Below are 20,397 nucleotides of genomic sequence, written 5' to 3'. Positions count from 1 at the left end.
CTTCTGATTTAACACATCCTATGTAGAGTCATTTTCAGACATTCTGGTTATCTCCCCAACTTCCTTTCCACATCTCTCCCACTCCACAACAGCCATGCCGTTTGGGTGGAACCTGATTCTCTCTGAAGCTCCAGGGTAAGGTAGTCCCATTGACACTGCAACAGTGACTGGTTCAGGTAATGTAGGACTGGTGACTTCTTTCCTCAGGGGAATACCTGGAAACACTTGGCAAGACAATCTCAAAAGTACATCCTCTGTAGAATGGGGGTGATAGCACTAAATTTTGTGGGGAATAATGGGAGAACATGAAGTGACTTAAGGAAAGTGACTAGTGTAGCACACAGTTTTGGTTTTCATTTTTGTTGTAGAAACCACTGTGATTGTTAGGGTTGAAACCTGCTAGAACTCCCTTAGTTAGGTCTCACCTATCCTCAATAACAGAGTTGGGGGCCAAACTATGTCCAAATCAAGATATTAGCACATTTTTATTTCAGCTTTCATAATCCAGGTGCTCCTCTGACTAAAGAGGGATTGAGGGTTAGGCACAGATTCAATATGGGCCATTAAGATATATGGAAGATCTAGAAGGGTTTTCTAAGTCCTTCTGGATGGCAGGGTTTTCAAATTTGTAGCCATTTTAGTAATGAAAGTCAGTCTTTGGATAACACTAAACTAAAGAAGACAGAGTAGAGAAATAGAAAAATCAGGTGGTCAATGACACTGTTGAGTTTCTGGATCAAACTAACCAGTAAAGCCCAACTACCTCTGGACTTTCCAGTAATATAAGGAAGTAAGTCTATCTCTTCTATTGTTTTAACACTTTTTGTGAGCTGCAACCAAAACACCATTTTAACTAATTCCCTGTTTGTCTTTTTGAACAGCCCTGGTGATTGACCAGGAAGGAAAAGGGTCAGATAAGTGAGGTCAAGTCATATTTTTCCTGTAACTAGAAGGGAGAGGATCCAAGGTGTTTAAAGGACACTGAGCTGGGAGAAAGGTGCCCATATCTTTGTGATGCCTTCAGATAACATGCACCATGCTGTTATCACTTGCTATGGATCTCTTTTTTTTTTCTTGTTACATAAATTAAACCATTTATTATGGCTAGCAGTGTTTCAAATGGTGGGGTTTCTAATGGTCTTTCAATTCCTTCCTTCTTCTGATGTGAGACATTACTGTGATGGCAGAAGTGGTGTTATAAGTCCAGGCACCTTCAGCAACCATTACCATGCAGGGATCACAGTGCTAGATCCCCACAGCTGGTCTCTTTAGCTGAATTTTGCCACAGAAGGAGCAGGTGAACTTGGTGTGCTGGCTGATTTCAGTTTTCTTCACCATTTTCCTGAAGGAGGTACTATAACGGGTGCTGTATTTACTGACAAACTGGATCTTCTTGATGCGTTTGGCTCATGGCTGCAAATTGCATCAGAGCCCAGAGAAGACTGTTTTGGATTTCTTTCAATTTTGTTTCCAGTTCTACTGACTAGAAGAATAATCTGGAAATATTCATGGGTTATATTTCCTGTCCAAAAGATTGAGTTAATTCTGCATTCAAGTTTCTGAGACTGGAAGATTTGACTGTCAGAAGGCAAAAGAAAAGTATCAGGAAACACTATTCAGCAGCGAATCTCTCCAGCTTCAAAGAACATATAATGTTCATAGGTTATTTCATTCTAAACTGCTGGTTTTAAGACTGTCATCATAAGGATGTTATTACCAGTGTCCTATCTATATGGCAAAGGGAATGAGAATACAAATCAATTATTAAAACCTAGAACTAGTTATTAGAAAATGTAAAATAGAGCAGAGAAAATAAGCCCAGCATACAAGAAACAAAACTTGGACAGGGTTAAAGAATAAATAAAATATCACAGGGAGTTTAATAGGAGTTGCGGAATTAAAACTATTCACTATTAAATACATTGCAAATCTATTGTATTATGAATTATTTCCTATATTACAAACATGTGTTTCCCTAAAATTCCTGTTTCTTGTTGAATTCTGCTTTTTTAATTTTTTTTTTTTTCCTCTAAGAAGAAAAAAGAAACATAAACTCACATTCTGTACTTGTTCTGGAAGATGAAGCCCATTCCTTTTCCCCATTTTAACTGACTTTTCCAAGTATCGTCTGGCTTCAGGCTTTATATTCCCCAGATCACAAGTTTCCTGAAATTAAAGAGTACAACAACCATTTCTGTTTTAACAGAGCATGGGTAAATTATAATAAACTGTGACGCCAAAGCAAATTTATTCATCATCTCTGTTGGGCTATGAAACACACAGGTGATTATGAGGCAGGTTCTTTTGAAGACCTAATTTTTTTTTATGCTTTAGTGAGCTTCTGCTCATTTATAACAGAAAAGTTAAATAATAAGCTGCCCAGAATTTCCTTGCCTTGTATTAGAATCATGAGTTTCTGAACCACTTCAAAGATAATAGAAATATTTGCATAATCTCATTCTGAGCATTTGCTATGACTGAATGGTCTTTTTCACAAAACATATTCCTTATCACCAATACCTGGATTTAATTTTCTATCATTTGTTAACCTGGTTCCACCTGAGAGGCAGGAACAGAAACAATAGGTACATTCTACACAAATGGAGTAGGACTCTTTTGCCAACACACCAAACAAGGACAGCTGTATAAAACCCCAGGGAAAGGCTCCCAACACTTCAAATACGCCTCACTGCCATTTGGCAAGAGAGATCAAGCAACAATAGCAAGCTGCATACAAACAAGGATCTGAGGAAAAATGAGTCAGCACTGCACAAAAAGAAGGAAAGCTCGACAGTCTGTTGTACTTGCATGCAGCAACACAAGAGACATTCACTCAAAAGAACACAAGACCTTGGAGGAGAATGGAAAGTTCCCCAGCCATTTCAAGGTAATAAAAGCACCAGAAGTTTCTTTAAAACAGCTGACAGAACATACATGGCACATCTGGATGGTTAGTCAGTCCCTCAGAGGAAATGGACTCCAGACAGATTCAGCAGGTGTGCTGGATCCAGTCTGCCTGAGAGCCATTGAGGAACTTCTGTCTCTAGACCCGTAGCTTTGGAGACCTACTCTTTATCCATGAAAGGTCTGGGCTGTCCATCACTGAGCTTTATATTCTCCCAACAAGTAGATCTTTAAATAGACTGCGCCTAGCTTTAGAGCCTGCATTTAAGATGGCTGGTGCAAGGCTCTTGCTGCAGTAATTCTGCAATTTTTTAGTATTTTGTTGCAGCAGGTAAATAAAGAGTTGTATTTTAACTAGGTGTACTACTTATATAACAATCTATCTCACTTTGCCTACCAGTAATTCTACGTCATAGAACTAAAGCACATGTGTGTATATTACTCACAGTTTCCTCTGAGTTTAATTCTCAGTGGAGGCAGAGAACAGTTAGACTCTTTTTTCCATAATAATCTCCTTTTGTGTCCCTGGAGAGTTTCTGAGCATGCTGGCATGCCTGGAGCTGGAACCCTCCCTAGTTGGTATTGGCACACACTTGGATCCTGGCAGCAGGTGCCTGCACTGGGAAGAAACCCAGAATGGCCAGGGAGATAGCTGGACTGTGGGGCTGGTTCCCTCAGGGATGGCCAGCAGTTCAAATCACAGTGTTCATGCGGATGTGATTAACTTGTGTTGATCAAGGTTGACTTTAACAGCGCCAGCAAGTCTGCTCTAAGGTGTTGGGCATGGCAACAGTTGTCTCTTGACAGTGCAATACAGGGAGTTGTAAGATTGGGAAGAATCTAGGCCGTAACTGTATGAAATGCTGGGAGAGGGAAAAAAATCCCTGGTGAGAAGGGCCTGGCAAGAGCTGGGTAAGTTGTAACAAACCCAAGTATGCAAGTTGAGATCCAGAGTGGATAACTATCCCAGCAGGGCAGGGAGCCCAGGTAGAAAGCAGGTACACTACTGGATAGTAGCATGGTACTTGGGTTCCTGGGGCTCCCCAGGTTACAGTGGGTTCTGAGATTAGGACGGAGAATCATCACAAGCCTCAACAGCCGATGTAAACACATTTTTTAGACCGTGCTGTACTAAGATGGAATCTCAGGTGGGCCTGAACCTGTCACTTATGGGAGTAGATTTGCTCCTTCAGAAAGCCTGAAAGTATTCACAGCATAGTAAACTCAAAACTCATGGTTGAGATTAGGTAAAAACACTCCCAAAATAGGTAATACAAGTATAAATAGAAAGAGGTTCTGAAAAAAAACTGCTCTGAATTAGGTTTAATTAAAATATGACAAATTGTACCAAAATATTTGACTAACCACAAAAAAAGGCACTTTACAAAAATCTTACTCAATTATAAGGAGACATCCTTTGCCAGTCGACTCTGAGGTCTTAGGAAATCTCTGGAGATCTCTGGTAGGAGTAAGTCACTTCTAAAATGTGCTTCTGAAGCACATTTCTGTTTCAGAACTGGCCATAACAATATTCTCCCTTGTAATCACCACACAAGGTCAGAATTACTACCCAAGGATTTTCTAAGAGGGAATCAGTTAACACTTCTAGACTGGTATGCTGTAGTTGCATCTTCCTTCTGGAACAAAAATATAATTCCCTTGAATCCGAATCAGTCCTCTTCACTCTGTGGGTGAAATTTCTCCTCTTTGGTGGGTAGCAATGGGATGGGTGGGCTAAAGTTCTCTGAAGTAATTTTGAAATTTATATAATCTGACAGAAGGGGCTTGATTTTAATCTCTGTGGTGATAAGACTGTCTCCTTCTAATTTCTTCCTGTAACAAGGAGCTTTTATATAAAAGTGTTAACACATATGTAAAATCTTACATGTTTGCTGCTACGCTCATTTTACAGACAAGAAAACTGAGGTTTTCTTCTTAAGATATCACAGTTACTTAGTGGTAAAAGGGATAGGAATAAATTTCTCAAATTCATAGGTTAGTAACTTTCCCAATGTGCCATTACCATCCTTAATTCATTATTTTCTTAAAAAGTTCATGCTATGTGGGCCTCCCCTGGTAGCACAGGCGGTTGTGCGCTGTGCTGTGAAGCTGCCCGCAGCCTCTGCAGCGCCGGTTCGATCCCAGCTGGCCGGCGAGGGTCCCACATGGCGCGGCAGACCTCTCCCGTCTCGCGCAGTGCTCCCCTCAGCGGTGTATTTCTTCAGTCTGCCTGTTCTGTTCCCCACTCTGTCTCTGGTGAATCCTCTCACCCTCCCACGCATCTGGCCTGTACCCCAGTTCTTGTATAAATCAATAAATAAATCTTAAAACACATTTGAGACCAAATTCCACACTTCCATTTCTCTTTAAATTTCATACAAAGAGTGTTTGCATGTAATAACACCTTTTCTTAAATAGTTCAGAAAAAAAATCTTTGAAATATTTTTTGAATATGATAGCAGATGATTCTGATTGTTATCCTACTTTCTCTTAATGCTGTCTTTAAAGCAAACTTTTTAAAACAAAAAAAAATTTCATACTATAAAAATGAAAATTTTTCTTAATTTTCCCCAAATCCTCCCCACTGCTGTACCATGACTTTGTTCTTTTCTTCATAAGACCTGTATAGTTCCTGTTCCTAAATATGTAAATAAAAAATTACTTCACTGGGGTCTGTATTGTGTGTGCAAAGTAAACCACAAGGTTGTTAACTCAGGAGACTAAGATAGCATATTCTTCTGAATATCATTCACAAAAATGGATTCATAAACTTTGTATATGCTAAAGAAATATAACAACATAAACATATTAAAATATGGATCATACTTCAAAAGCTAAAACAGAGGTAGAGCATGCTTAATTAAATGTTTTTGGTTTTTTCCAGTAAGTTACACTTACTGTTAAGTTTCTATCACACAATTGTGAAAAGGACATTCTCTGGCAGTTGCCTCTATTGCTGGACAGGAGGGTTACAGAAAGGCCTGTGGCAGACTACTAACCTGATACACTATCACAAGATTCACTGTCATGTTGTGAGTCACAGGCAGAGTGAGGACACTGGGAATGGGGAATCATGGTGCTTGAAGACAAATTTTTATTAGGGCTATCTCAGATGCATTCAGCATATATTTATTGAGCTCCTCCTTATGCCAGCACTCAGGAAACTCATGAATACCTTTAAGGTGTTTTAAGTAACATGAAGGCAAAAAAAGATCGGCAGATAAAATCAATATCATACAGTGAGGGAAAAGAGGGGTAAATACTTGGGAAGAACAAAGGAGGGGTAGCTGGCTAACAGGGAAACTGAGGCAAGGTAAGCTGATACTTTATATCTTAAAAGTCCCTGTGTTTTTAAGAACTTGATAAAGTTAGAAGCTTAGGTAGCATTTACTATGAGAAGCATTTACTTACTAAGAGAAGGCATAGTAAGGAAAGGGAATTAGTGTCATCATGCTGAATTTTGAACAGCTTTCCCTTTTACATCTTTTTATACTTGATCTTAGCCAAAAGGCCAAAAACTATTCTTTTACTTTTTTTAGTATCATGGTTTTGAGGCACTAGTTCTTGTATTTAATTTGGCAATGGTTTCTATGGCTGCTAGAGCAGGAGATCACATAATGCTATAAGCATCTATACTTAATCCCATGACCTATTTACTTATACTTTAGCACTAAAATTTTCCTTTTTAAATCACTAATTGGCTAGGATGAATTGGCAAGACCAAACCCCTCAGCTCTGAAAAAACATAATAATGTAATTGGCAACTATGTTTCTCAATTTAGTTTGCATAATCCAGACACTGTTTCACTAAGAATTCCCCTTGTGTACTTAATACTTAGCAGGTCACTGCAATAAAATATTACATGCATGGATTATTTTAATATGAAGACATGACACATTTTTCTCACCAATATGGTTGGAAAGAATGTCTATGAAAACTTTTTTGACCTTTGCTGGCTTTTAAGTCAATGAGTGAGAAACCTTCGTCAAGATTGGGAAACACCAAGCCAGCAATTCCAGTCCTAGGAATCTATCTGAAGAATACAAAAACTGATTTGAAGGGAAACATGCACACCTATGTTCATTGCAGCACTGTTTGCAAAAGTCAAGCTATAGAAATAACCCAAGTTGATCAAGTATGGATGAGTCCATCCAGGAGATGTGGTTTAAATACACAATGAAATACTATTTAGCTATCAAAAAAGACAAACTCTTGCCATTTATGGCAACCTGGATGGAGCTGGAGAAAAATAAACTAGAAGGAGAAAGACAAATACCTGATGGCATCACTTGTATACGGAATACAGAGGAAACCATTCAAAGGGTCAGATAAAGCCAAACTAAGAACTAAACCTAGTAAGTTGACTACAGAACTGAGGCTACCAGAGGGAAAGGAAGAGGGATAGGAGCATGGTTGGGAGGGAGCACAATCGACTACAGTGGTGGACTACTGGTGTCTTGGTGGTGGGTGTGGTGTGGGAACAACTCCTGAGAGGGAAGTCATATATTTCTAATATACAAGTAATCATATAAACCAAGGTTACCTCAGTAAAAAACAAAACAAAGCAAAAACCAAAAAAAAAAAACCCCAAAAAACAAACAAAAAAAAAACACTGGGCAACACTAAGACCTGTGGCCATAACTGCTAGTTTTTGATACCTGTCCACTTTTTAAGTTAAAGGGTCAAGGAAATTCCTTGTTTTCATTTTTTTTCCTTCTGGTGGAATGAAAGTTAATGTTAATGTGTTAAAATTTTAATGTAATATTTGATATCTACAAATGAACAGAACTACATATGTAATATTTATTAAATCTGCTCTCAAATGTATGAAATAAAATATTAACAACCCTGCTGCACTTAACTGTGCAACAGGTAGTCACTCTCTTGAATTTTGTCTTAAACATTTTTTCCATTTTTACCACTTCTGTGTATACTGTTTAATTTTTGCTTTTTGAATTTTACAAATGATATGCTGTATGCCGTGTTCTACAACTTTTTTCTCTTATTGTTACTAAGATTCAGCCATGTTCCTGAATGTTGATGTAACTTACTTATGTCACTGCTATAAAATATTCATTACATACATATATTACAATATATTCATCCAGTTTTGTCAATGGAAACCCAAGTTCTTTCAGTCTTGGTATCACATGTAATGTTGCTACAAACATGTATCCTATTTCACATGTGCACAACTGCAAGTTTCTTCAGGTAAATGCTGAGGTAGGATAGGAAGATAATGTAGGTTCTGGAGAATGTGAGATCCAAATCTGTAGCACTAACTTTTTCTCCAAGTTGGTTATTTTTTTCTTTAGAAATTTTTATTAACATTGGTTTACACCATTACTCCCTTATGAAATTACACTTTACTGGCAGTACAAAAACATTCCCATTAAATGACATCCACACATATATTTGGGAATGTTGGACGTCTCAATTTTTGCTAGTGTAGTAAGGGATAAATGTTATCTTATTGTGGTCTTCATTTGTACTTCCCCGAATGAGGTGGAATATCTTTTCATATGTTTGTAATTTGTGTATCTTCTGAAATATCGCCCAGCTAATGTGCCCATTTTTCTACTGGGATGTCTACTGTCCTGTCTATTTAATGCAGTAATTCTTGTCCTGTCTATTGAATGCAGTAATTCTTCATATATCTTAGGTACTAATGTTTTGTACCTTTTTTTTAGTATTTGTCTTTTTACTTTATTAAAAATTATTTTAATGTAGTTAAATTATCAGCCTTATAACACTTTTTGTCTTAAGAAATACTTCTCTGCTCAGCAGTCACAAAGATATATTTCCACATAACTTCTAGGAGCTTTAAAGTCTAACTTTTTAAAACTTCAATCCATCTGGAGCTAGAAGGGATCATGCTCAGCGAAATAAGTCAGAAAGAAAAAGAAAAATACCGGATGGTCTCACTCATAGCAGGAATTTAGAAAACCTAAATAAGGGACCAGGAAAAAGACTAACATAAAGTAAAAATCAAAATCAACAAGCAACTATAAACCAGAGACACATTACCAGGGTGGGGGGGGAGGGGTATGGGGAGAAGAAGGATTAGTGTCAAAATAAGGGGGGGTGCAATTGTATGCGGATATAACCAAAATGAAAATGCATACATTGTACAAAAATGAAAAATGATGTAAGAATTATATAAAATAAAATATTAAAAGAAAAAAATTCAATCCATCATTATTTTTCAGTTAGGTTGTAAGGAGAGATCCATTTTTTCTTCCCACTTTGATAACCCACGCCCCATTACTGAAGGTGTATTTTTTTGGATCTTTCATCAACTATTTCTCACCTTAGTTTGATGAACATTTACTAAATGCTCACTTTGTACTAGGCACTCTGCCAGAGGTGCAAAATAGAATCAAATGTGATCTCTCCTTCCCTAGAGGTGTTTAATGTAAATATCTCTTGATGTATTTTACTTCTGCAAGTACACCCCTCCTTCCCTAGAGGTGTGTAATGTAAATATCTCTTGATGTACTTTATTTCTGCAAGTACATACTAGGTTCTTGGAAATTTACCATTTCTGAGTTTTAGTTTCTCCACTTGTAAAAAGGGTCACCTCACAAGATGAGTATAAAAGTTAAATCAGGTAACTACACTGCCAAACAAATGTAAAGAGCAGTGTTACAAGCCACATATTGGGAAGGAGGTAGGAAAGCTGTGGCACACTAGCTAGTCTCACACTCGAGTATACTTTCATCTATCCATTTAGTCAACTAATCACTTATCTTGGAGGTTCTGAAACATGCTGCAAATTAATTGATACTCACTAGAGTGATATGTGGTGTCCTTTGAGTCTGAGCAGATGGCAGTGACTAGTTAGTCAACACAGTATGGTATAAGTAATGTTATATGATTTTCGAGATAGGGCATCATAAAATGTAATGCAACTTCTGGATATTTTTTTGAAACATACTTGTGTTGGAGCTTTGAATCTCCATGAAAGAATCCCTACCACCCTGATGCTGCCATATTATGAGGAAGCCCAAATTAGCCTACATAAGAGACTACATGGAGATGACTCAACACAAAACAAAGCAAGAAATACCTGGTTAGCCTCTACCTGCTTCAGCCCTAGCCATCAATGCCTGAAACCACATGTGAAAGCCCAAACAGAAATATCTGACAGATTCCTTCCTGAATTCCTGATCCACAGAAACTGTGATAGAATATATAATTGAAACCCTGATTAGACACATTTTGCATAATTGTGAAAGAGAATTTCACATTTCATCAATTCTAAATGAAAAATAACACGAGAGCTAAAACAACATTTTATATGTGATTTTGATAATATATTTGATTACTGTCTACAATGGGGGCATCTTGGGATCTCAGTATTATTTGGTGCATCCTCATTTTAGTAGAAAATGCCTGAAATTGCTAACTTCATATAAACTTAAGATCCTTATCCAGTTAAATGAAAGCTTTGTGTGTTGTATCATGATTGCCCTAGTTTTATTTATATTATTAGCAGAGAAAAGTAGAATATTTACATAAAGTTAATTTTGTCCTTTAAGTATGAATTGGATGAGTTTTACTATTGATTAAACTCTAGCAGAAAATGAATACTGATAATTCTATATTTTAAAAAATACTGTTTAAACAGATTATTCGTCAAGGTGTGGAGTTGTAACTAAATTCACCAAATAAGCTCCTATGCAGATATTTTTTATTATTCTGATGTAGCCTTAACAGACATTGTAAAATCCCCTAAAAATGTTCAAACATTAATCTACACATATGAGAGTAATTATTCCATTTGAAAGAAGAAAATTATGGAATCAAATTTGAAGTTACTGTAAATTATTATAATAAAACCCTGAAATTAACCAGCTGAAACAAATGACTATATCTGATAAATGCACTGGTGTTTGTCAAGTCATTATGGTGTTGGCCAGTTCATTACACATGCAACAATTTGTTCCCCAATTTAGTGGGATGAGTCTTCAGTATATGCAGAATTTATAACAAAGAAATCTTAAGTGGCACGCCTACCACATCTTGAAAAGAACATTCATAAGAATCAGAGAAGATGGGCTAGTAACAAAAACATAAGACCCAATAACGCTAAGCACTGAAAAACCTTTTTGAGGTTAGAAAATCCTAAATGAGAACTTAGAAGTCAGGATGAAAATAGTTAAACAAAGAAAATCAGAAATCCTGGTGAAAAGTTATAAAATATATACATAATAACTGCTAGGAAGGAAATTTGATTATTTTGAGGTGAATAAAAATAGACTATAAAGGTTATGATTTGAAAGATCTAGACAAACTGGGGTCAACAGAATAAATGATAACAATTTAATAAAGAATAATCATAGTTATTTTAATTTGCATTATTTTTATAGTGCCAAAGATGAATAATTATGAATCACACAGGTGATTATAGTCAGAGTAGAAAATGCTTATCTGACATGAAAGGATAGATAGCATATACATCTTACATGTCTAAATGAAGTCTCAATTATATAGTCTATAGTGAATTACAAATAAAATTGCTTTATTATTTTCAATTCTTGTCATAATTTGCTAATAGGAACAACATTTTTGAGATTTTTGCATAAATATGCAAAACTAAACAAAAATAGCGAAGATGGTAAAACACTGGTTGTATTGCAAACAAATTGCTGAGTGTCATGAAAATAAAAATTCAAAGCAAAGACATAATGAATATGCTAAGAAGCAAATCAACATTCATGATTAAAATGATAAAAACACTCAAGGCAGACCCACCTAGAACATTCATTATCCATAATTTCCATGAGTCCTGAAAAATGTAAGGATGACAGACAGAAATGACTCCAGCATTTAGCATCGATAGTATATCATAAATAAGATGGCAAAACCACATAGTATCTATGACAAAGAACTCAGTTCCCTTTGCTTCTCATTGATCTGATCTAATATATATTTCACAAAATTTTGAACATTTTGAAAAGTCAAAGAGATTTTTACATTGAATCAGTAAATTCATGATGGATAAAAAGACCTAGATTTACAGATGTACACTTTTTACACTTGGTCCTTACTTTTTTTTTTTTTAAAATAATCATTTGAGTTTAATCAACTAGTTAGAAAGAAAGCTTTTACAATCTTTATTACCTTAATTTAATTTAATTTTTAAAATAAATTTTATTTTTATATTCCCCATACAATTGCAATCCCCTTATTTTGACCCCAATCCCTCCCCTCCCCTCCCCCAACCCCCATAGAGTATCTCTGGTTCATAGTTATTTGTTGATTTTGATTTTCATTTTCTTATAGTTATTCATTTTCCTGGTCCCTTATTTAAGTTTTCTAGATTCCTGCTATGAGTGAGACCATCTGGTATTTTTCTTTTTCTTTCTGGCTTATTTCGCTGAGCATGATCCCTTTCAGCTCCATCCACGTTGCTGCAAATTGCATGTGTTTATCTTTTTTGAATGCTGAGTAATATTCCATGGTTTATATGTACCACATCTTCTTTTTTTTTTTCCTTATTTTTTTTTAAAGATTTATTTATTTATTTATTTATTTATTTATTTATTTATTTATTTATTTATACAAGCACTGGGTACAGTCAGAAGCGTGGGAGGGTGAGAGAATTCACCAGAGCCAGAGCGGGGAGCAGAGCAGGCAGAGGGACCAAAGTACACTGCTGAGGGGAGCAGCGGGCAGCAGGAGAGGTCTGCGCGCCATGTGGGACCCTCCTCCAGTGGCTGGGGAGCAGCTGGGGATTGAACCGGCGCTGCAGAGGCTGCAGGCAGCTTCGCAACCCAGCGCTCAACCGCTGCACCACAGGGGAGGCCCATGTACCACATCTTCTTGATCCAGTCATCTATTTTTGGGCATTTGGGTTGTTTCCAAAGCTTAGCTATTGTAAACAGTGCTGCTATAGACATAGGGGTACAGGTGCTCTTTGGAATTGATGTTTCCGTGTCCTTTGGGTAAATACCTAGGAGTGGAATTGCTGGATCATATGGAAGTTCTATTGTTTAGTAGGTCAAGAAATCTCCACACAGCTCTCCATAGTGGTTGGACACTTGGTGCTTACTTTAAGTGAATGTAACTGGCATCTTAACATAAACCTAAATGGTAAAATATAATATTACATAATACTATGCTATGTCCATTATTACAATAATTAGAAACAAAATCCAGGAACATTCAAGTACTTTCATTACTGGTAAAACTTTTACTTTTTATTACAGTTTTTTTCCTTTTATAGAGATTTATAAGATCATTTACCTGTAAATGAACAATCCTCAGAAATATATCTTCTCTCATGCTCATCTCGATATCAAAACGAGAAAGTTTTTTGTCCGCTTCTGTACTTGCTGCCCGTACTTCTTTGTCAGGGGAGACATGCTGGGGAAAGTCTAGCATGGTTCGTTCCACTGTTAATAGAGGAAAAAATATATTTTATACAAACATTAATACTAAAAACCATTTCTTTCTGTAGTTTGCCACAAAGACCTGATACCAGACTTTTGCTCTTACTGTCAAACTATGACCAATGCTAAAGCCTAACACCTAACATCAGACAAAGAGGGTTCTAAGAGCCATTGCAGGAGAATAAACTCCAAGACCACATGCTGGTAAGCTGATCTTTAAAAAGCTATTCTTAAACTCAAAAATTTTAATGATTCACTCAGAGATACCTAGAGGTAAATTTATGAAAGAACAAATATCAGGAAACTAAAATAATATTTTAAAAATGTATGAATGGGGAAAAGAGTTTAAGATAATTCTTTTTAACAAGATTTTCTTTTCTCTCCATTGATTTTTCTATTTGTTAAATAAATGCAGAAATTGCTAGGTTAAATGTGGACCAACTCTAACTTTGACTAGCAAGACCAACCAGATACTTTTTATTTAAGAGTTTAAACTCAAGACTCAAGTAAGATTTAGCAGACATTAATGAGAGTGAAGCAGTTAGCTTGGAGGCAGAAAGTTAAACAGAAATGCAAAACTAAGAGAATGTAGCCATGTCCCTACTGCAGTGGTATACAGGGTGGGAAACTCTTGGTTTTGAGGGATCAGTGGGGGTAAAAACTGTGCAAAATTCTGGACAAACTTCCAAATTCCAGAGTATCTAGTTCTACAGATATCCTAAGTTCTTATAAAGCCTGGATACACAGCCAAGGTTGTTTAGCTGTAATTATCCTACAAATATGTCCAACCCTTAAAGACAAGTGATGTGAATCTTCATTCCTTATAACTCAAAGGATCTAAAATTTATATTACAAAAATAACATATTTTAAGTGTGGGAAATAGGGGAAATAGAGAAAAGCAAAAATCAAACTATAAACCCAACACCTAAGATAATAATAACCATTATTAAAATTTGCAGATTTTCTTTCTCTGTTCTTCAGTTGTGTGAATGAATACTGTTCCCAAGCATGATTTCAACAACTACATCACATTACAAAAAGAGAATGTACCATAATTTATTTAGCCATTTTATTGGTTGACATTTAGGGGTTGCATTCAAGCCCTAAATGTTGAACAAATATCTGTTTATACATATGTTTATATATAGTATTTTCCTATATCTAATTATTCCTTTAGATTAACTGCTTAGATGTGGAATGATTAGATTAGAGCATGAAGTTCTTCACAGTTTCAATACATGTTGTCAAAATGCTCTCCAGAAAGCAGTGTAATGGGAATGTACATTTTATAGTACATTGGTCAACATAATAAATTTTTTTAATCTTGGGTGATTTAATTCTAAGCAATTAATTATTATGTAAAAACCAATACCTGTACAATTAGAAAGTGGACTGCCAAGACAGAAAGCATAAAATCGTTTATGATGCCCACAAAATGATACTCTGATGTTCTTTTGCATCCTACTCACCTATATATTTCACTTCTACATCTGCCAGTGCCTGTAAACAGTTCTCGTAAGTTACTTCCTTGATGTCAAGCATTCCAATAGTATCATACACCTGTTTGGTTTGCACAATGAGCTCCTCAGTTCTCGTTTTAATTTGTTCTGGTGAAAGATCCCATCTTAAAACATTTCTACCAGCAGTAGCATAGGAAGACATTGACTGAAGGGGAGACATCCCTTCTCTTCCTAAAGTCATTCTGAATAAAATCCTGGAACCACCAACTCTAAAAAATAAATAAACAAATAAAAATCAGAAATGAATAAATAGTTGGCATTTCTGTTAATCTGAAGTGAACACACAAATGTATATTGTCTAGTTAAATTTTAAATTAAAACAAATTTTTCATAAAAAAGAATGAATTTATTTCAGGTGAACACATGCACAAAACTAAGTGTTCTCATGTTTTCTATTTTTCTTGAAGAGTTACTTTTCTACTAAAATTTTATGTAAATCAAGAATGACAATTTGAATTTAAGATTCTGAAGATAAACACTGGTGTAGCTATGGCCTTATCCTGAAAGAAAAAAAATAATTAAAAATGATACCTATCCTTTACTCTCTTAAAACACTCAAACTAATAACTGATGCTATAAGCAATTTATGATATTTTGATTCCACTTGAAATGAGTTTTTTCAACTAACTAATAAATGACATAGAGCAAGATCCTAAGAGAGCTAGGAAGAAATGGCATATAAAACATGGGCAGACCATTTTATTTTAGATAGGAAGAGACACTATAGTCTCCGTAAAATCAATGAAACTGGCAATATTTAAGATTATAGTAAAAAAATGAGATGTTTGGTTACAAGAAGCAGTCTGGGAAGACCCAGAATATTTTCTGGGAAATGAATGGTTGATATAAGCCAGTTGAACACTGCATAAAATAGCCTACTATGGGATAAATCATCTATGTGAACACAGGAGTCAGTAGTTTGATAACTGAGCCTGGAGATAAAAAGGAAAACTGAACCAAGAACTGTAGTTTACAATGAATGAAGGGATCCAATGTGGGGGTTAGGGGAAGATATCACGAGCGGGTGATGGGAAATGGTAAAACTAGATGGTGAAGCTGGAAGGTTTTATACAATGGTAGAAAGAATAGTTTGGAAGATAACTGGGGAGGAGCCTCAACAAAGGGGGTGTGAATCTTTCTTCCCGCCTTGGTGGAATAGGGTGTGGGAGAAAAACGTTTATAGGGGAAATATTTTCCTCAGGGTTGAATGGATTTTAGTGAAGTTTCAAAGGAGAGGAGAGATTTAAAGAGCCTGAAAAAAAAATGGAGGAGTTTATTTACTATGGAACAAGGGCTCCAGAAATAACAAGGGAGGAGTCGAAGAGCACCTAGTAACTATGTGTTGGTTGTCCAGATAGTCACTTCTTTACTCTGTCTAATCACATACAAATCTTACTTCCAGAACTTACTCCCATGAATTCCCCACATGATCTTGGGAGGTGGGTGGTCCACACTCAGAATTCCTATGATACAAAGGGGTGTCACACCCACTGAGTATGAGTAAACGTGGGTCTTATATTGCAGCTGGCATTATCTCATAAGAAAGAGTGGAACTGACTTATGGTGAAATAAATGTTATGAATGGGAGAATAAAAGTCAAATATTTACTGACATCATTTAGTTAGTCCCCAGAGCAATTAGTTCTTTTTTTTTTTTTTTTAAGATTTATTTGTTTATGCATACAGGAATTGGGGGGTGAGAGGATTCACCAGAGAGAATGGGGAGCAGAACAGGCAGATCTACTGAAATACACCTCTGAGGGGAGAAGCGGGCAAGACAGGAGAGGTCTGCTGCGCCATGCAGGTTAGCTACCTGGCCTGGGATCGAACTTGTGCTCCCTGGCCTGGGATAGCACTGTGTCTTTAATCCCTGTGCCACCAGGGAGGCCCTCAATTAATTCTTAAGCCTGACCTAGAACTTCCAATTATGAGGCAACTCTTTAAACTTGTCTGAATGTAGTTTTATGTTATTGCCTTATAGAGTATCCTGACTGATAAAGGAATGAACACAAAAAAATGTATGAAAGTCATAACACAAGAAGTGATGGTTATCTGGAGGGCTTTACAATCTTGGTGGTGACCTAAAATAATCAGATGTGAAATTCTGTGTGGAGTTGGCTGAACATTTACAAAGTAATTATTCCCACAATCCTTCATGTATACAAAGAACTGAGGCCTCAAAGGAGTTAGTCATGACCATGATGGATTGGGTTTCCAAGGAAGTTTTAGTACAGGTTGAAGAGGCTGGCTATGGCATTACCGAAGTAATGCATAAAACATAAGACTTCTACATTTTAATACCCTGTTCTTTTTAGCACTCTTTTCAGTACAAATTAATTAACATGGACACTTTTTTTTTTATTATTATGAAACAGCTTTAAATTAGTTCACACATTTCACTGATAAGAAGACATCCAATGCACTTCATTTATTTTCTAACATTGATCAAAAAAAAGGCTGAGTGTTTGGTCACATCATACCTGAATTTGACTCGGTTAAACCGATAAAGAAGTCAGTACCTCTACCTTAGCACAAGAGATCTGCCTATAATCACCCTGTACAGCTGCTGTTGCAATTAAAAGTGACCCCATCCTTATCATAATTTCCTGAATGTGAAATGGGTAAAAAGAAAGGAACATAAGTTAGAAGCCATGATCTCATGGATCAAAAGAAAACATTAATTTTTCCATCTTATACTATCTTTTCTCACCTTCCATAATTTTATCTTAATTCCTTCCAGGATCTATAATTTTCATTATCAAAGAAAAGTAATGGAGATAGAAGGATTATGTTATATTTCTAACTACAACATTTTGATGTATTGAGAATTTTTCTATCTGTATGGTCTCTGCTTTTCACTCTCATCATCATGTTGCTGAATATTCTTTGTCTTCTCCTTTGTTACAAATTCAAGCTCACTCTTCATTTTGTATGCTGGTATGCTGATCTCTTTCACTTCAGTGGCTCTGCCTCTGGAGAACTGCCCCTAGGTGAAAAAACCAGTATACCTGCAGGATCTGGTGAGGATTTTCATGACTTTTTTTCTTTGCAACTGAGAGCTACAAATGTTGAAAGCAGGCAACACAGCACGAGCCTGTTTTTCTCTGTAGGAGTCTTTTCATGCAGTTATTTGAAAATGAAAATCTACATTAAATCTGAGATTCCTACTGTCTCATTAAATACTAAACTTTTTTCCCTGCAAACTTGTAAGCTATTTACGCCTTTATTGTCTCTTGTCTTTAAAGCACACACAACTCTGAAATTTCTAACCAAAAATAAGACAGAATACCATGCTGGAGGTATATTTGTTAAAGCTACAGTCTCCTCTGTCCAAAAAATGAAGAATTACTTAGGCAAAGAAAGTGAGTGGCAGAGGTTTTGATAGAGATCTTCAGGTTGTAGGATTTCATTTGGACAAATATGCCAGTTATTCTGAGTTAATTAGTCTTAAAACTTTTGCAAAACATTTTATGTTTTGCACTTTCAGAAAGTCTGACTTAGGAATTCATTTTCTTTTGAAGCATAAAGGCTTTCACTTCCTCCCATTAAGTTTTCTTTGACCATTCTAGGTCATTCAGATCTAAGCTTCTATCACCTTTGATCGGTGCCATTCATTTTAGATATTTAAATTTCTGCCATACACCTGTTCAATCGGCCTGCTCTGCATTTTAAATTAGACTAGAACCTTAAGCATAATAATCACTGAATTTCTTTAATTGTATTATTTTTTAATTGAGGTAACACTGGTTTATAACACTATATATGAGTTAGAGGTGCAATCACATCTCTTTTGATGTATGTTACCATGCCACACCCACCAACAAGGCATCCAAAGTCCTCCATCACAGTCCACTGGGCCCCCTCCACCTTTACTCCCTATCCGCCCCCACCCCCTGACCCTTGCCCTCTCGTAGCCCCGATTCTGCAATCAGATTTCTGGAGTTTGTTTTGGTTTAGTTTTGTCAGTTCCCTTTTGTCTGTTTCTTAATATTCCACCTGTGAGCAAATCATTCTGTATTTGTCTTTCTCCTTCTTACTTTGCTTAGCATAATCCCCTCCATGTTTATCCATGTTGCTGCAAATGGCAAGATTTCTTTCTTTTTTTTTCATAGCTGAATAGCCTCTGTCTATTCAGCATCTAATCCACACGTGGCACTGGGCACTGCACTAGACAATCTCATCTCAGGAAAGGATATCCTCTAGAGCCTGTGGGTACCCTTTCTCTTTTTCACTTGTAAATCAGTTGCCTTGAGTATATTTTGGAGGAAGAAAAGAACAGAAAAACGAGGAAGTTTGAATTACTGAGTAATTTACTGAATAATTCCTCTGTATCAGGCAGTAGTAAATCACTCATTTTAACCATACTGAAAAATATGTATGAGTAGGCACTGTTTCCAAGAACATCAATATAGGAGAAAATACTTTTAGTTCTAAGGAGCAGGGCCACAGATACTGACAATCAGGTTAGAATACAAAACTGGCTTTTCTATAAGATTGTTTAGATTTCACAAATCCTCCACTTTTATAATTTGAGAGTTAATCTTATTACTAGTTGTGTCTACCAAGATGAGGTTAAATTACAAAATTTTACCTACAGGTAACTGTCACTAGATCTCAGCACAGCAAACATTTGAGAACGTCCTGTTTCCTCTCTGCCCTGAGTGTCCTTTCATGTCTCGCATTCCTGTCACCGTCTCAAATGTGAAAGTACCTCCCACTGGTGAATGTCTGCCATACTCCCAGTCTCTCTCCTGACAGTCAAACTTTCTTACATCCTCAGCCTCTTCACAAAATGTCTGAATGGAAACCTGGATTCCTGCAGAACCCACGGCCTTCCCCATGGAGTGTGCTCATTCTCTCCAGTTTCTCATGCCACTGGGGCTTGTGACAGGGTGAAATTTCTCGACATTTCCAATGTAGTTTCCAAATCATTAGTGCTGCCTTCCTGCCACATTGCTCACTAACTAGCTCTCTTTGCTGCTGTTTTCAACTGACCTCACTCTGTTTCCTCACATTTATCAAAGACTACAATCCAAAATCATCCCAGGGAGACAGTTTCTTGACCTACCGCATGCCAAAAACTTTCATATTTACTCTTCTTACCTTTATTTGAAGATGTGCCTCAGAGATAATAAATTTTAATGCTCCATTCTCTGACAAAACCTTCTAGCATTTAGTTTTCACTTCCCTATTCATGAATCTTATTTTCCCATCTCCTTTAATCCTCCAGTCCTTTGATCTATTTTCTCACTCTAAGGCTTCTCCTGCAGCTCCACTTAGACCTGGACATTTATTGTGTTTAGAGGGCCCCACTTAAACTCTCCTGCATCTGCACTCCACTCCAGAGGGCTGGAGCAGAGCAACACCTCCCCTATCACACTATACTCTGAGTATGCAGTACTCCAGAAATCCTCCCTCAAATGGCCTCATGTGGGTCTCTCCCCTGGATCAGTCATCTCTGGGTGAACTGTACAATTGCTGTACAGTTCTGAGGGGTGGTCTGAGGGTGGTCACTAGTGGGGGGATGTGGTTGGAGTCTGGACTTGTGGGTATAGTACTTGTGCAAACGTGAGGC

General features: G+C 36.7%; 1 protein-coding gene and 1 pseudogene across 7 annotated transcripts in view; both read right to left on the bottom strand.

Moving 5' to 3' along the window:
* NLN (neurolysin) overlaps positions 1-20,397 on the bottom strand; it is an 85,093-nt gene that overhangs the window by 45,002 nt on the left and 19,694 nt on the right. For 6 of the 7 annotated variants that reach the window (XM_037529209.2, XM_037529210.2, XM_054688472.1 and 3 more), the window contains 3 exons: positions 14,773-15,032; positions 13,157-13,305; positions 2,059-2,166 (listed from right to left, as the gene is read on the bottom strand). In XM_037529209.2, the coding sequence (XP_037385106.1) occupies positions 2,059-2,166; positions 13,157-13,305; positions 14,773-15,032 (517 nt within the window). Of the gene's footprint in view, positions 1-2,058; positions 2,167-13,156; positions 13,306-14,772; positions 15,033-17,302; positions 17,429-17,532; positions 17,806-20,397 lie in introns of those variants that run through there. The other variant, XM_037529213.2, reaches the window with a different exon arrangement.
* On the bottom strand, positions 1,115-1,923 carry LOC119261256 (60S ribosomal protein L37a-like; annotated as a pseudogene).

The sequence above is a fragment of the Talpa occidentalis genome, unplaced genomic scaffold, assembly GCF_014898055.3.
Source record: "Talpa occidentalis isolate TD23 unplaced genomic scaffold, MPIMG_talOcc4v2.1 talOcc4.6, whole genome shotgun sequence".
In the NCBI taxonomy this organism is placed as follows: domain Eukaryota; kingdom Metazoa; phylum Chordata; class Mammalia; order Eulipotyphla; family Talpidae; genus Talpa; species Talpa occidentalis.
This window is presented reverse-complemented; position numbering and strand designations above follow the sequence as displayed.